The 18,079-nt window shown below is 38.3% G+C and overlaps 1 protein-coding gene across 3 annotated transcripts in view; it reads right to left on the bottom strand.

The window, feature by feature from the left end:
* Positions 1-18,079, bottom strand: part of PLCE1 (phospholipase C epsilon 1) — a 361,223-nt gene that overhangs the window by 320,017 nt on the left and 23,127 nt on the right. For all 3 annotated transcript variants that reach the window (XM_043926636.1, XM_043926638.1, XM_043926637.1), the window contains exon 2: positions 2,682-4,238. In XM_043926636.1, the coding sequence (XP_043782571.1) occupies positions 2,682-3,884 (1,203 nt within the window). In that variant the 5' untranslated portion in view covers positions 3,885-4,238. The remainder of the gene's footprint in view (positions 1-2,681; positions 4,239-18,079) is intronic.

Here is an 18,079-nt window from a genome sequence, read left to right as displayed (position 1 = left end):
TTGTTCTTCTGCACAGCTCTATTTTTCCATTTTGAATTCTAGTGGGCATGAATGCTAGTGATAGATGATTTGGTTTTCACTGGGTTTGTCATCATCATTACACATAGGTTCACTGCCCAGAGAAATATCAATAACTTCAGATATGCAGATGACACCACCCTTATGGCAGAAAGCAAAGAGGAACTAAAGAGTCTCTTGAAGAAAGTGAAAGAGGAGAGTGAAAAAGCTGGCTTAAAACTCAACATTCAAAAAATGAAGATCCAGGCATCCAGTCCCATCACTTCCTGGCAAATAGATGGGGAAACAGTGGAAACAGTGGCTGACTTTATTTTCTTGGGCTCCAAAATCACTGCAGATGGTGACTGCAGCCATGAAATTAAAAGATGCTTGCTCCTTGGAAGAAAAGCTATGAACAACCTAGACAGCATATTAAAAATCAGAGACATTACTTTGTCAACAAAGGTCTGTCTAGTCAAAGCTATGGTTTCTCCAGTAGTCATGTATGGATGTGAGAGGTGGACTATAAAGAAAACTGAGTGCCAAAGAATTGATGCTTTTGAACTATGATAGTGGAGAAGACTCTTGAGAGTTCTCCTTTGGACTGCAAGGAGATCCAACCAGTCTATCCTAAAGGAAATCAGTCCTGAATATTCACTGAAAGGACTGATGCTAAAGCTGAAACTCTCACATGATGCAAAGAACTGACTCTTTAGAAAAGACCCTGATGCTGGGAAAGACTGAAGGTGGGAGGAGAAGGGGAAGACAAAGGATGAGATGGTTGGATGGCATCACCGACTCAATGGACATGAGTTTTAACAAGCTCTGGGAGTTGGTGATGGATAGGGAAGCCTGGCATGCTGCAATCCATGGGGTTGCACAGAGTCAGATACAACTGAGCAACTGCACTGAACTGAACTGAGGGTATAGAATTTCCTTTAGACTCTGTTTTCTTAATGATAGAATGGGGTGAATAATCAGACCACATCAGCAAGTAGTTGAGATGATTTCATGAAATAAAGTGTGTAAGTTATTCAGTCCAGTGCCTGGCATATTTAAATTCACAATAAATATTAGTTCCCACAATTGATGATGATGAAAATAAAAATATACTAGTCATAGATCAATAAAAGGATGTTCTTTTAGATTGGGTTTATTTTTAGGGCCAGGTTTTAAGGAATTGTGTAAAACTGGAATGCAAAAGTTATAGAAACAGCTTCTCCACTAAGATCAGTTGAAGAAAATAGGGCTACTTAGCCACAGAAGGAAAAAAAAAAAAAACAAGAGAATACATGGTGCTGGCTTCTGATGCAAAGATCAGGTCTAAGAGTGCACAGCTAATTGAGCGCATTTCCAGAGCAGGAATCTTAAAGAGGGAGAACTATGGATAGAACTCAAAGAGTCCAGAAATTTGGATGAGAAAAAATTCTTTTATTAACCTCAAATAGAAGTCTAGCATTTCCTTCCATTATGAATGTAAGCAACAAACTTCAGTAACACTAGCAGTACCTGTGATTTTGTCACCAATAGGAATCACAGATATTGCCATATATTATAGTCATGGAAGAGACTCTAAAATAGTATTTATAATTAAGGTAACTAATTAATTAGTTTGTCTTGGTTTGTCTAAGACTGAGTGGCTTCCCAGAATATGGGACTTGCACTGCTAAAACTGGGAAAGTCCCAGGTAAACCATTCCTTACTAACATTCTTCACTACCTTGAAGTTATGGTAGTTATCACATCATCAGCTGCCATTATTTAGTGTGTTAATAAAGAAGTACCCTGCTATATTACAACTTCAAAAATATTTTGATATATGTCTATCCACATAATCTGTGTCCTTTATGATCCTTTGTATTTCATTTGATGCATTTAAAAGTGTTCTTCTCAACCTGAAGACTTCACCAAATAACCAAAGAGGGCCATGGCATTAAAAGGGTTAAGAGGGAAAAAACAGGAAGCACTGTCTAGAGGAAGTGAACAGAGAAAATGAGATTTAAAACAAGTATACTATCAAGTGTGAAACAGATCACCAGCCCAGGTTGGATGCATGAGACAAGCGCTCAGGGCTGGTGCACTGGGAAGACGCAGAGGGATGGGATGGGGAGGGAAGAGGGAGGGGGGATCGGGATGGGGAACACATGTAAATCCATGGCTGATTCATGTCAATGTATGGCAAAAACCACTACAATATTGTAATTAGCCTCCAACTAATAAAAATAAATGAAAAATAAATAAATAAAAGGGAAAAAAAAGAAAGAAAGAAAATGAGATTAAAGTTCTTTTAAGCTTTGCAACCTAAAAACAACGATGAACTCCATGGCAGAAGAGGACAGACATATCTCTGAAGGATAGAGCTGAATAATCAGTTGGCAGAACCATTTTCCCACTCCCAGGAGTTTCTGTTTTATAAGCTCGCATACAGTAATCAGGGACTCTCCCTAACTTCTCTGAGTGCATATTTATGTGTATTTTGTGACTTATATTGTTGTGGAATTAACTCAGTCTTGACAGCTATCAATTCCAGTATCTGTTAGGTCTACTAATTTCCAGTAGCTATAAGTGCTTCCCCTAAGAATCATTGACCAGAAGTGAACATTTCCCATGAATTAAGACAATGGAGATTTGGAGTTTTAAAAAATCAACTTTGAAAAATGGATTAAAAGAAACTTTAACTCTTACCGGATACCACTGGGCTTCTGACAGACCTTGGGAACCATCTTGCCTAACCACCACTGTTGACAGCCGTTCCATGACTCTCCCAGGAGGCAATAAGAGACCATTTTTCTTCTGATCAATATAACTCAAAGCCTCCAGTCCAATGTGACCAGAAGGCAAAGTTCTCACAATTGCCCTTGTCCCAGTAAACACAGATTTCTTAACTTCCTTGTCATTTTTGCAAAATCTCCTCACTAACCAAGCAGACCGCTCCTTTTTATTTTTAAACAAATCTTCTTCTACATCTTCACAATTATCAGGGAAGTCCTCAAAATGGCTCAGAAAGGTCTTGGCAGGTGGACTGTCAGTAAAGTCCTCCCTGCAAAAGCTGTCATTTGAACATACCACATCGGCCTTTGGGCAAGAGCCTTCAAAGCACAAATATTTGTCATTCAAGGGGTCACAATGATCACACTGCAGCTGCCTATTCTTATTGTCACAGTTACTTGTCAATTCCATCAGTTTGCAAGTATATGCCATGTAATTTTTCTCTTGTTCCTCACCAACAGCAGGTAGTACACAGTTTCCACAATCATCCAAAATCAAGTTATCTGATAGGGGACAGAAACTGTCTGACATTCTTCTGTCAACCTCGTAATGCAAGTGAAATACTGCCATGTTGCTTTCAGGGTGTGCCCTGCTTGTCTCTATGATGGCTGACTGAGTTCCTAATGGACTAATGCCCATGGGAGGTCTGTCTATTTCCAGTTGAATTCCAGGGAACACCTTTCCTTCCAGTGAAGAAGGGATTCCAGTTTCCAAACACAGACCTTCCTCTGTGATAGAATTGCACGTTTCATAAAACTGGCTCTGAGGAGGGCCATGCTGATGGTTTTTCAATATGCTGTTGCAGTTAATATTAAGGTTTTTCACAGAATCTGGCATGCTTTTCTCCCAGCAATTTTCATTACTGTTCTCATCACTGGTTATTTTCTCCCTTGCTACTGAGAAAATCTGGGGCACGTTGCTTCCAGAAGATTCTTCTGTAAGTTTGGTCACTTGCGAGATGGTATGAGAAGTCTCCCCACTCTGCCTGACAGGATGAGACTTTGGAACATTGATGTCCGAGACCTTATCATTACTTTCATCTACAGTTGACTGAGCAGAGATCACTTTTCTCTGACTCACAGGCCTGAGAACAGAACCTGCCATTTCTTCAGAAGTCATCTTGACCAAGGTGCAGGGTTTCAGCTAGCCCTCTGTTTCTCCTCTCTTGTGATCATGTCAAGATGTTAATAAAACTACTCATTTTTAACATAATCTCAGGTGTATAAGCCCTCTGAGAAACAAAGTGACAGTTCCTATCACTTAGGTATATTAAGACCCAAATAAACTTTCCCAGTTATCACTTCCTACCATGTGCAGTATGTTTTTCTAGATCAAGGTATTAAGGAAGTAGATCAATTTTCTTTTTTCGGTTCTTTGAAGCAATTCTTTCGAAGACTTTTATTCGGCATTGCATTCTGTAACTTCTGATCCATCACTGGCTTACAATGATTTAAAAATCCAGTTGAATGTATCCTGTAAGAAAAAGAGATAATGTCAAACACTAAACAAAATTTTTAAAATGACCTCATAATTCTAAGCTACTGCAAAATGGGAATCCATTTTGTGGAGAAGTTTTGCAATCAGAAGTTGGTTTTAGGTATTTATTTTTTTGATTCAATATTTCAAACTTCTGTTTCCAGCCAGTACAGATTAACAGAGATCAGGTTTATGCTTCTTCCTTAAACAACTGAAAAAAGTCAGGAAAAATAATGAAATAATTGCTTTGAGATATTGAATAACAGGCAACATACAATAGTAATTTCAGAAAGAAGAATAAATAAATAAGGTGAGTTCTATAAATGCCCTAGCATATACCTTTTGAGTTTCTCGGCCACTGGGGAGGGAGAAGGGACTCAGATGAAACCAAATAGTACGTCTAATTTAAAGAGAAGAAGTTGAGACTTCAATAAAGCCAAGGAAATTAGAGAAGGAAGACACATAAAGTAGAGTGGAGAAAAGATAGGGACACTAGCAGGCTTCTCATTAGGAACAATGCAGAATAGTTTATTAAAAAATAAAAAACAGTTTATTAAAAAAATAAACTTAAAAAAATATATATATATGCTGCTGCTGCTAAGTCACTTCAGTCATGTCTGACTCTGTGCAACCCCAAAGACTGCAGCCCACCAGGCTCCTCTGTCCCTGGCATTCTCCAGGCAAGAATACTGGAGTGGATTGCCATTTCCTTCTACAATGCATGCATGCATGCTAAGTCACTTCAGTCATGTCCGACTCTGTGTGACCCCATGGATAGCACCCCACCAGGCTCCTCTGTCCACAGGATTCTCCAGGCTAGAATACTGGAGTGGGTTGCCATTTCCTTCTCCCATATATATACACACACACACACACACATACATACATACATATACACTGCCAAATTAGAATTCTATACCCAACAAAAATATTTTTTGAAAACAAAATGAAATAAAGACTTTTAGACATATGAAAGCTGAAAGAATTCATCAAGGGTGAACTTACATATAAGAAAGATAAAGAGGGACTTTCCTGAAGGTCCAGTGATTAGGACTCCATCTCTCCACTGCAGGGGGCATGGGTTCAATCCCTGGTTGGGAAACTAAGATCCCACAAGCCATGCAGTCAAAAAGAAGGAGAAAAAAAAAAGGCTCACTAAAATAAGAAATGGTAAAGAAAGTCCTTTAGGTAGAAGAAATAGAAATCTGATAGAAATCTGGATCTACAAAAAGAAATAGAGTATGAAAAATGTTAAATATGTAGATAAATACAATTGTTCTTACATTTTAAATAACTAATTGACCATTTAAAGCAAAAATAATAACAATGACTCTACAGTTACTAACAAATCTAGAAGTAAAATATATGACAATAACAGCACAAAGGTTAAAAGAGAAGAAATGGAAATATATTAATATAAGACTATTTTCTACATGAATTAGGGTGAAGTGAAAGTTGTGTCCAACTCTTTGCAATCCCATGGACTATACAGTCCATGGAATTCTCCAGGCCAGAATACTGGAGTGGGTAGCCTTTCCCTTCTCCAGGGGATCTTCCCAACCCAGAGACCGAACCCAGGTCTCCCACATTGCAGGCAGATTCCTTACCAGCTGAGCCACCAGGTAAGCCCAAGAATACTAGAGTGGGTAGCCTATCCCTTCTCCAGGGGATCTTCCTGACTTAGAAATCAAACCAGGGTCTCCTGCACTGCAGGTGGATTCTTTACCAACGGAGCTATCAGGGAAGCCCAGTAATATTACTTAAAGTAATATTGTCAGGTTGTCATAAGCTTAAGATATATACTATAAGCCCCAATGCAATCACTTTAACCAAAAATACAGAAAGTAAGTAAAAACATTAGAATCTTAGAAATTTTTTTCAAGTAATTAAAAAAAAAAGGGCAGAAAAAAGGAAAAGGTGAACAAAGAACAGATGTGACAAATGGGAAACAAAAATGATAGATTTAAACCTTTCAAAAAGCATCTTTGGGCAGTTTCTCCATTTTTTCCCATAAAATATACACATTTTTAACTCCCTCTTTCATTTCAATAAATTACTCAGTTGAATGTTAGGAGACATAAATATTTTCAATTGTGAATGACACTATTTTAAAAAATAATTTAAGCTATTTTATTCTTCAGATTATTAAACCCTGCTACATTTTGGGACCTAGATAGCCAGTGTAATGAGCTAGATAGCCAGGACCTGCTTGGAAGCCTGTTAAGAGGGAGGGAGAATTGAACAGATTTCAGTTCAATGCGTCAAGTGCAAGTATAGAAGATATTCAAGGCACTCTGGGCTGACAGAGTGCCCATCACAAGTATATTGTTCTTTTATGGATAAAGTTGTTCCCAAGGCAACTTACGAGCATTCAGGCTTTGCTGTCAACACAGATTTGTTCTGTCTTTGCTCTTTGCCACACATATGTCCCTCTTCTCCTTGCTTCTCCGTACTTTCCCCTTCTTCTCTTAATATATGTCCCCTCAGGCAAAACACAGTCACAAACTCTCACCTGATCCCAGCACATACAAGTCTTCACAACAAACTTGAAGGATCAGAGGATATCCTATCAATCAGATACATCACAGGGAATAAACTAGTCCACTTAGAGAAGCAAAATCCTGGCTCAACATACTAAACCTTTCCACCTTTCATGTCTTCTTTCCAACTTAGTTTATTTTTTATTTTCTTTGGAAAATGCCACCTTTATTTTTGTAGATTTATGCTCAGTGTAAAACAATTCAAACAATGCATAAAAACACAAATTTTTGTTTACCTTAACACAAATTCTACCACCCAGAGATAACCATGATTAATACTATGAGGAACCTCATTCTAGAATGCTCCCTTATGAGAGATCACAACAGACAACACTGAAGGACAAAGGATGATAAGAGATGACTACCAGCAGCTCTATGCCAATAAAATGGACAACCTGGAAGAAATGGACAAATTCCTAGAAAAGTTTAACTTTCCAAAACTGAACCAGGAAGAAATAGAAGATCTTAACAGACCCATCACAAACATGGAAATCGAAACTGTAATCAGAAATCTTCCAGCAAACAAAAGCCCAGGACCAGATGGTTTCACAGCGGAATTCTACCAAAAATTTAGAGAAGAGCTAACACCTATCTTACTCAAACTCTTCCAGAAAATTGCAGAAGAAGGTAAACTTCCAAACTCATTCTATGAGGCCACCATCACCCTAATTCCAAAGCCAGACAAAGATGCCACAAAAAAAGAAAACTACAGGCCAATATCACTGATGAACTTAGATGCAAAAATCCTTAACAAAATTCTAGCAAACAGAATCCAACAACATATTAAAAAGATCATACATCATGACCAAGTGGACTTTATCCCAGGAATGCAAGGATTCTTTAATATCCACAAATCAATCAATGTAATACACCACATTAACAAATTGAAAGATAAAAACCATATGATTATCTCAATAGATGCAGAAAAAGCCTTTGACAAAATTCAACATCCATTTATGATAAAAACTCTCCAGAAAGCAGGAGTAGAAGGAACATACCTCAACATAATAAAAGCTATATATGACAAACCCACAGGAAACATTATTGTCAATTGTGAAAAATTGAAAGCATTTCCCCTAAAATCAGGAACAAGACAAGGGTGCCCACTCTCACCACTACTATTCAACATAGTTTTGGAAGTTTTGGCCACAGCAATCAGAGCAGAAAAAGAAATAAAAGGAATCCAGATAGGAAAAGAAGAAGTGAAACTCTCACTGTTTGCAGATGACATGATCCTCTACATAGAAAACCCTAAAGACTCTACCAGAAAATTACTAGAGCTAATCAATGAATATAGTAAAGTTGCAGGATATAAAATTAACACACAGAAATCCCTTGCATTCCTATACATTAACAATGAGAAAACAGAAAGAGAAATTAAGGAAACAATACCACTCACCATTGCAACAAAAAGAATAAAATACTTAGGAGTATATCTACCTAAAGAAACAAAAGACCTATACATAGAAAACTATAAAACACTGATGAAAGAAATCAAAGAGGACATAAATAGATGGAGAAATATACCATGTTCATGGATTGCGAGAATCAATGTTGTGAAAATGAGTATACTACCCAAAGCAATCTATAGATTCAATGCAATCCCTATCAAGCTACCAACGGTATTCTTCACAGAACTAGAACAAATAATTTCACAATTTGTACGGAAGTACAAAAAACTTCGAATAGCCAAAGTAATCTTGAGAAAGAAGAATGGAACTGGAGGAATCAACCTGCCTGACTTCCGGCTCTACTACAAAGCCACAGTCATCAAGACAGTATGGTATTGGCACAAAGACAGAAATATAGATCAATAGAATAGAACAGAAAGCCCAGAGATAAATCCACATACCTACGGACACCTTATATTCGACAAAGGAGGCAAGAATATACAATGGAAAAAAGACAACCTCTTTAACAAGTGGTGCTGGGAAAACTGGTCAACCACTTGTAAAAGAATGAAACTAGAACACTTTCTAACACCATACACAAAAATAAACTCAAAATGGATTAAAGATCTAAATGTAAGACCAGAAACTATAAAACTCCTAGAGGAGAACATAGGCAAAACACTCTCCGACATAAACCACAGCAAGATCCTCTATGATCCACCTCCCAGAATATTGGAAATAAAAGCAAAAATAAACAAATGGGAATGAATGAAACTTAAAAGCCTTTGCACAACAAAGGAAACTATAAGCAAGGTGAAAAGACAGCCCTCAGATTGGGAGAAAATAATAGCAAACAAAGCAACACACAAAGGATTAATCTCAAAAATATACAAGCAACTCCTGCAGCTCAATTCCAGAAAAATAAATGACCCAATCAAAAAATGGGCCAAAGAACTAAACAGACATTTCTCCAAAGAAGACATACAGATGGCTAACAAACACATGAAAAGATGCTCAACATCACTCATTATCAGAGAAATGCAAATCAAAACCACAATGAGGTACCATTACACGCCAGTCAGGATGGCTGCTATCCAAAAGTCTACAAGCAATAAATGCTGGAGAGGGTGTGGAGAAAAGGGAAGCCTCTTACACTGTTGGTGGGAATGCAAACTAGTACAGCCACTATGGAGAACAGTGTGGAGATTTCTTTAAAAACTGGAAATAGAACTGCCATATGACCCAGCAATCCCACTTCTGGACATACAAACCAAGGAAACCAGATCTGAAAGAGACACGTGCACCCCAGTGTTCATCGTAGCACTGTTTACAACAGCCAGGACATGGAAGCAACCTAGATGCCCATCAGCAGACAAATGGATAAGGAACATGGTACATATGTACTGTGGTACATATATACTATGGAATATTATTCAGCCATTAAAAAGAATTCATTTGAATCAGTTCTAATGAGATGGATGAAACTGGAGCCCATTATACAGAGTGAAGTAAGCCAGAAAGATAAAGACCAATACAGCATATTAATGCATATATATGGAATTTTAAAAGATGGTAACAATAACCCTATATGCAAAATAGAAAAAGAGACACAGATGTACAGAACAGACTTTTGGACTCTGTGGGAGGAGGCAAGAGTGGGATGTTCAGAGAGAACAGCATTGAAACAAGTATACTATCAAGGGTGAAACAGATTGCCAGCCCAGGGTGGATGTATGAGACAAGTGCTCAGGGCTGGTGCACTGGGAAGACCCAGACGGATGGGATGGAGAGGGAGGGGGGAGGGGGGGTTCAGGATGGGGAATTCATGTAAATCCATGGCTGATTCATGTCAATGTATGGCAAAAACCACTACAATATTGTAAAGTAATTAGCCTCCAATTAATAAAAATAAATGGAAAAAAAAAATAGAATGCTCCCTTATGTATCAACATACAGAGATATAAGTATATAATCATACAAACATCAGATCACACTGTACATGCTGTTTTTACTCACTTTTTAAAATTCAAAACATGAACAACTTTTCATGCCAAGAACTATACTGAATATTTTAATTGCTTATGGCATCAGTTAATTCTGTTATCTTTGCTCCATTTTATAGAGTAATTTTTCAAGTCAAAGCCTTCAGACTGACAGTTCATTTGTCCTTTCTAATCTATGAGGAAAGTAATTCAAGGTAGATGCTGCTTAAGTCCTATTAAGCACTTTATAATTCTTACTCATGGAATTCTCACTCAACTCTATAAGATAGTGTGTGGTTTTAAAATATGTCCACAAATTCTATGATACTCCTTTCAAAAGGTGGAGCCCAATTCCCCTTTCCTTGAACATGGGCCACCTTAGTGACTTCCTTCTAGCATAGAGAATGTGGTGGAAGTAACAGTGTATGTTCTAAAAATAGATCATAAAAGTCACTGGAGTTTCTCCCTGGGGATTCCTCTCTTGCTTTCTCTGGGGGAAATCAATTATTCTCCCATAATGAGAGTTGCTGGTGGGAAGAACTATGGCCTCCTGCCAAAAGCTACTTGAGTAAGCCATCTTAGAAGGTGATCCTTCAGCTTCAGTCAAGGTTCCACATGACAGGAACCTCAATCGACATCTTGACTGTCACCTAATGAGCAACCGTGAGCCAGAAGCACTCACCTGAGCCTCTTCCAAATTCCTGACCCACAGAAACTGTGAGATAATAAATGTCTATTGTTATGAGACACTCAGTTTGGGGGTAATTTGTTACACAGCCATAGATAACTAATATACCAAAGTTTCATCATTATCCACGTTTAACAAAAACCCAAGCATAGAAAAGCTAAGTCACTTGCCAAAGATCACACAGCTGGAAAATGGTGAAGTCAGGATTCACATCTAAGAAGACTGACTTTAGAAGCTGTGCACTTCACCATAGTTATGCTGCTTTCTTTGCTTTCTAGTCTGAAACCCCATAGATTTTAATTTCTGATGTTCCCTGGCTGCAGAGATCAATGGCTTCTGGGAGGACCCTCTTTTGTTTGTTTCTGGAAGGTTGAGGTTTCTGTTTTGCCTCCAGGTATAATCAGAACTGAGAAACATCACAAGGAAATGATTCCCTGCAGCACTGACTTGGCTCCATCTCAGGGCATTCCTTTACTTGACAAATATTTATTGAGTACAAAGTTAAATGAGGCAAGGATGTGCCCTTGATTTCCTTACAAGCTAATACAACAACAGTTAAGGTTCAGTGCAAAGAGGGTGATGATCTTGTTTAAGATGTAGAAAGAGCATCTAAATCAGATGCTGGGCACAAGGTGGAGGTGACTGCAGAAAGTGTTTCCTGGAGAAGATGATGATGGAGCTGAGGTCTGAAAGACAATAAGGAGGTAGCTAGAAAAGATGTGCGATGAACTTTTCTGAGAAGAGCAATTGTGGACTCTCCTAGAAGCAGGTGGCTGGCAATTCCAGCAAACATTTTAATCATTTTGTGGTTTGATTTCCTTTCCTGCAAAATTGAAATAAAATCACCTACTCTATAAAATTACAAAGTAAATGTTCTGAAAACCAAAAGTTCAGCACAAATATTTGCTATTCTCTGCTTTACAAATGTCTTGATGACAGAGGACAACCAAAGTATAGCAACTATGCTGTATTTGTGAATGGTTTTGAATTACTTTTGCCAGATGCACACACTTAAATCCCCCAGTCCAGTCAGATTTAATTTCTATTCTGTAACTGGGAATGACTCCTTGTATTTCAGCTGCATGACCACAGCTGGTGATATGACCTATCTCAAATTGCACTTACCATGTCTATAACATTGAAATTAAACACACATATTGTAAATGTCAGCAGTGCCTGGTCCATCAGTAAATGTTAGTTTTCTACCTGCCTCCTCTAAATTGTCTTTAAGGGAAGTTGGATTAGGTTATAGTTAGTATTAGACTGCTCAGTGAAGAAAAGCTGAAGCACCACCAAAGGAAAATCAAAGTCTAACAGGCTTGAAGAAGAAAGGGATGGAAAAATGATTCTTATTTTCTTAATGTGGACAGATTTGTGAGATGACTGGAGAAGAGTCAGCCTGGGGGAGGTCAAACAACGTGTGGTAGAACAAGAGAAGATTTGTCAAAGAGCATTCCCAAGCTAGAAATGATGGATAACATGTCTAGGGAAATAATTGGCCAGCAAGTAGTGCTATGGAGATGCAAGGCGTGCTGAAAATCTTAACCAAAGTAATAAGACAAGAAAAAGAAATGAAACGTATAAGAAAAATTAGGAGTGACACAAAGAAAGTTTTCAGCTTCGGACAAGGGGAATATCAGTCACAAATAACCTTATTTATAAGTTTCTATGGATTGAAGCAACTTAGCAGCAGCAGCAGCAGCAGCAGCATGGGCTAAATCACAGGGCTGGCAAACCATAGCATGAGGCCAAAATCTGGCCTGCTATCTGTTTTTGTAAATAATATTTCATAGAAATTGCCTTCCCCAGTGGTTCAGTGATAAAGAATCCACCTGGCAAAACAGGAGATACAGGAACGTGGGTTTGATCCCTGGGTCTGGAAGATCCCCTGGAAGAGGAAATGGCAACCCACTCCAGTATTCTTGCCTGGGAAATCCCATGGACAGGGGAGGCTAGTGAGCTACAGTCCATGGGGTTGCAAGGGTTGGACAGAACTGAGAGACTAAACAACAACAACAAATTTTATAGGAACATAGCCATAGCCATTCACTTATACAACGTCCAAGGCTGCTTTCCCATTACGATGGTAGAGTTGAGAAACTGTGACAGAGGACATGTGACCTGAAAAGCCGGAAATAGTTACCATCTAGCCCTTTACAGAAAAAGTTTGCCAACCACATACTAAATAAATGAGCTAACAAAAATGCCTGCTTAGGGTCAGAAAACTAAATGTGAGGCTTATTAGCTACCTTCATATATTTGACAAACTGAATGGAGGAAACAGGCTTGTTCTATGGTTTCAAAGGGTAAGACTGAATTATTTGGGAAGCACGCTTTGACTTACTCTGATAAATAAGTTATGGAACTTTTAAAGTTATCCCATAAAAAATAAGCTATTTTGGACAGTAGTCTCCTCCAGATTGTTGATAGAAGGATTTAAACAGGAGAGGTATAGTATTCAGCATAGTAGGTATTCAATGTCTGTTGAACAAATAATACAGTGAATGAATGACTGCCTATAATGTTTAGCCATAAAAACAATGGCTAATACTTACATATTAGCTGAGCATGCATTATATGTCAGGCATGAAGCACATGTCTGAAGCACATTTACATATTATCTCATTTCATCATTTTTTATTTCATAAAATTATCAGTAGGGTGACAGAGACTGCTAATTGTCCTCCAGATCTGTTCCCATATTCCTCAGTAATATAAACTCTGAATTTCAGCCAAGTACAAGGCCATCTCTTTATCAGCCTCCCTTATAGCTACATGTAGCAAGGTGACTAAGTTAGTGCTAATTGGATATAAGCAGAATGGTTTGCTACTTGTGGACAGTGTCCTTGAAGAGAGAGAGTATGCCCTTTTCTTTCTCCTCTTTCTCCTTTCTGCTGGCAAGGAAGGCATGATGGCTAGAGCTGGAGCAGCCATATCAGACTGCAAGGTGAACATGAAACTAGATGCTGTGCATAGCAAAGAATTAAGATAGAAGCCACTGTGCCTGTTCCTGGATTTGGGAGAGAGGAAAATAATATGCTATCTTCCTTAAGACACCAGTATTTTAGGTTTTCTGTCACTGGCATCCAGATACTTGCTAGCAAAGGTGAGTACTATTGTCACCCTCATTTTATGAATATGGCTCAAAGCACTTGAATGACCTATCTAAGAGAACAGACTAATGTAAGAAGGAAGCTATATAGAAAATTCCTGAATTGGAGGGGAAATTATATTCCCTAATTTCTATGATGTTTCCAATTTTATGCTCTTAAACCAGAAAGGGTGCTTTGTATCATAAAGAATAGTAAAATTAGAAAAATATGAAATACAAGCATACTGTCTTTTCTAACTGTAGGTGTTAGAAGGAGGTGGGACTTAACAGCAACAACAAAAACTAATCTATCAGACAGCTCTCAATTATTTATTAAGTACTGATTGTATTCTACAGAGTTAAGAAAGCAAGATGGCCAAGCACCAGGGGATCAGTAAAGTTCTGCTGCAGCGGGGTCTGGGGTGGAACTTTACAAAGAGGTAGCAATCACTTTACCCATATTCACATAGGATGAGCAGTGTAAAGAAAGATAAAGAAAATACAATGCATAACCATGAATTCATTTCAAGCTTGTAGGAGAACATTTCAACTAATCACAGAAAGTGAAAACTGCTCAGGAATTTCACCATCATGGAAAAGAAACACTGGGGTAACCATCAAAGCTGGTAACCAAATAATTCTATTTGCTTCTTAACTTAAAGAAAGGATTTCATAGAGTCTTTTTGAGTATCATGTGTATGACAGACAAACAACTATGCCATGTTGTTTTCTTAGGCTTGCTCTTCTCCAAAGTCCACTCTGCAAAGAGATTAAAGAAAATATTATGTCTGCAAAACCCTCTCCTCCCCTTCTTCCTACCACAGGGACATGGAGTGCACAGTTGTTGGTGTATGCACATAATCACACCCAAACTCTGCATGATATGAATCAGTCTTCAGTGGAGTCTTTCTTCTCCACCGAATGTCTGCTGTTCTACCTCCCCCTGACCTCCTTTCTCTAAACTATGATGACAAAAATTCCACAATTCACAAAGAAGCAAAGATTCAAAAACACTCCCCAAAGGCACTGGTGTACCCATCTAGATTCTTTCCCAAGACCCCAAAGACTTAACCCTCTGTGACTTCTACTCTATTAAAAAAGTTTCAGAGTCTGATTCTAGACTTATGACTCAGAAACCCAAAGAGATCTTAATCTTTATACTCTATGTATATTAGACAGCAGGAATCTACTGATAAGTAGATGAGAAAGTTACCCAAATAAGTAATTCCAAATGAATATACTGATAAGGCTGACAATACAGTAACATGCAAGATCATAAAAAAAGTTTGTCCACACAGGTTAATTTTCAATTATAAAACTCACAAGGAAAGGGAAATGTCACTGAAAAACACATTCTCCAATCAGCTTGCAAATCACCCCTTGTCTCCTTGTTGCTGTCCCAGAAATATGGAGACATTAGACATAGTAGAATATAGCTTTAAGTCAAGAGTGGAGGTGGATAGGATTATGGTATAGACACTCACAAGATGCATGCACAAAAAGATTTATGTTTTTGGTAAAATGATGAGAAGAGAAAAAAGCGGACAGCAGAAGATGGCATTTAACCCTCTGTGATTTAGTTTCAGTTGATTTTTTCTAACTTCATCTCTTACCAATATTTCCTAGAGAATGTCACAGTCTTTAAAAGAGGACTCTGTCCAGGGAAGTGAGGCCAGGGAGAAAGTGGAGGAGAGACGGAGGAGTCTCATTTTGGAGAGAGATGGAAGGTCATGGGTTGGCTGGCACCTGGAGACTACTCTGCCTTCACTAAGGCTAACTGCAGCAGAAGCAGTAGAACCATCTTGGACAATTCATCCTGGAGTTGGAAAGTTCTCATACTAGGTCAGAGCAACACATTTTTGGAAGCTGGGCAATGAAAAGAGAAAAGTGGGAATAACCTGGAGCCTCTTCCTTGAAAATCTTGTTTTACCCAATCAATGCATCAAAAATATAATGGGCTTCCCCAAGCAGCCTACTGCCACCCTTTAGATGGGGTACCTAGAGCTCATGTTACAAGCTACTTTTAATTAATTGATAGTTAGGCAACATCAGTACCCCCATTCGCTAAATGTTTTTTCAAACTGGTATTCTACATGTCATTCCTCAATTAATGTAATTGTCTTTCCAAAGAATTAAAAATACATGTGATGAAAATGAACTCACTCTTGAGTAAGATAACCATAATAGAACCCCTCTACTACTCTAACACATTCTCACATTACAGGCTCTCAGTAAACCGATCCTGATTTAATCAAAATAAGATATGATTCAAGTCCTGCAAACTCTATTCGTCATGGCTGTGTTTCCTTCTCTCCGTCCATCCTGGGTCCCCCACATCTGATACCTAGTCTACATTTCATCATCACACTGAGTGAAACATTTTCCAGGCTCAGTAACTCTCCAGTTTCATAGAGGTTCCCATGCAAAGCCCTAGCAGATAGAAAGCATTTTAAATCCACATACTTAGTGCATAAGATGGCCATTTTCATTTTTACATTTGTATTATATTTAACACTAGCACTAATGAAGGTCTTCAGAGGTCCTCTGGTCAAAAGTTTCAAAATTATTCCTGTTCCTCATGGATGCCCATCAATGACATCAAATTCTGGGTGGAGGCCCAAGCCAACAACTGACTCAAACAGTTGATATCATTCTAATGGCACTTGTTTTCGGTAAAGTCAAAAACGCAAGTAGAAGATCTTGTTAAAACTCGAAGTTCACTTAAGCAATGTCTCGATTTACCACTGAGATGTCATCATCCAAAAGGGAGAAGCAATATTATTTATACTTTTCACCTGATTGAAAAAATGAAGTGAATAAGTTTTCAGGGTTCGGCTGCTTTTATTTTTTTTTAATTTGTTTAGTCTACAGGATAATACCCTGGCACATTTGCTATTTTTCAGGGCAGTCAATATAATCCAAATTACAGAGTTGTTTGCTGAGTCCACAATCAGAAGCAAGCAGGGCAGCTCTGACCTGCACTACCAGCTTCCCAGCCATTCCTGAGCCTCTGACAGGTAGGGGGGGGAGGAAGCAAGTACCCAGGGAAGCTGAGGGATGTGCAGGTAGAGGCAAGGAGCCATGATATGGCCAATCTCAGCATCTGGATGGTGTAGGCTCCTCGGCAGATCAACTGTGTCACAGGACACAGGTAGGAGTACATCTGCTAAGGTGCAGTTCACTTTTGCTACCATAATGTCATTATTTGAAATATCAGCTGTGATTTTTATGATGAATGCCAAGGATTAAAAAAAAAAAAGTAGGCTTTGTCATACCACATTCTATATTAACTGTTTAACAAATCACATGTTATATTTTTCTGATTATAAAAGTAACACACACTTACTGTAGAAAATTTGGAAAAAGTCTGGTAAGTAGAAAAGATAAGGTAAGATCATTGGGTAAGTCCCAATTTTGTTATAACTTCTTTCCAGTTTTTCCCCCATGAATATAGATTTTTTAATAGAACTGAAATTATACTGTTTGTGCCATTCTTGTCCTGCTTCTCTTGTTTAATATTATATTCTCTAAAAGAAACTTTGGGACATAATAAAATCTATATCAACTTTAGCAATCTCTATCCTAACATTCTAAACCTTATTTTAAAAAGGAGAAGATCTAGAGAAATCACAGGCTGTGCCCCCCTGAAATCATGCGTCATCTCACCTATTTGATATACTTGTAAACACTGTCCTATTCTTCGAGTACAATAAATTTCAAATTGCTCAATCTTGCTTCCAAGGGCTGGTCAACCAAAGGGTGTGTGCATGTGTGCTAAGTTGCTTCAGTTGTGTCCAACTCTTTGTGACCCTATGGACTGTAGCCTGCCAGGCTCCTCTGCCCGCGGGATTCAACCAAAGGGTAGGATTAATTCACCCATTTAACAAGTTATTTTCTGAACACCTACTTTGTGCCAAATCCTTTGGTAGGCCCTGAGTTGGATGGTCCATAAAACTGATGGGTTTAGTTGAAATTTATTAAAGGGACATTTGCTAGGTTTAAGTGACATTTTATGATATTAAACTAGGCCATACAGAGTGAAGTTTGAGGGGCAGCTGAAATGCTGGGCTGGAGGAAGCACAAGCTGGAATCAAGATTCCCGCGAGAAATATCAATAACCTCAGATATGCAGACGACACCACCCTT

The sequence above is a fragment of the Cervus elaphus genome, chromosome 15, assembly GCF_910594005.1.
Source record: "Cervus elaphus chromosome 15, mCerEla1.1, whole genome shotgun sequence".
Lineage (NCBI taxonomy): Eukaryota > Metazoa > Chordata > Mammalia > Artiodactyla > Cervidae > Cervus > Cervus elaphus.
This window is presented reverse-complemented; position numbering and strand designations above follow the sequence as displayed.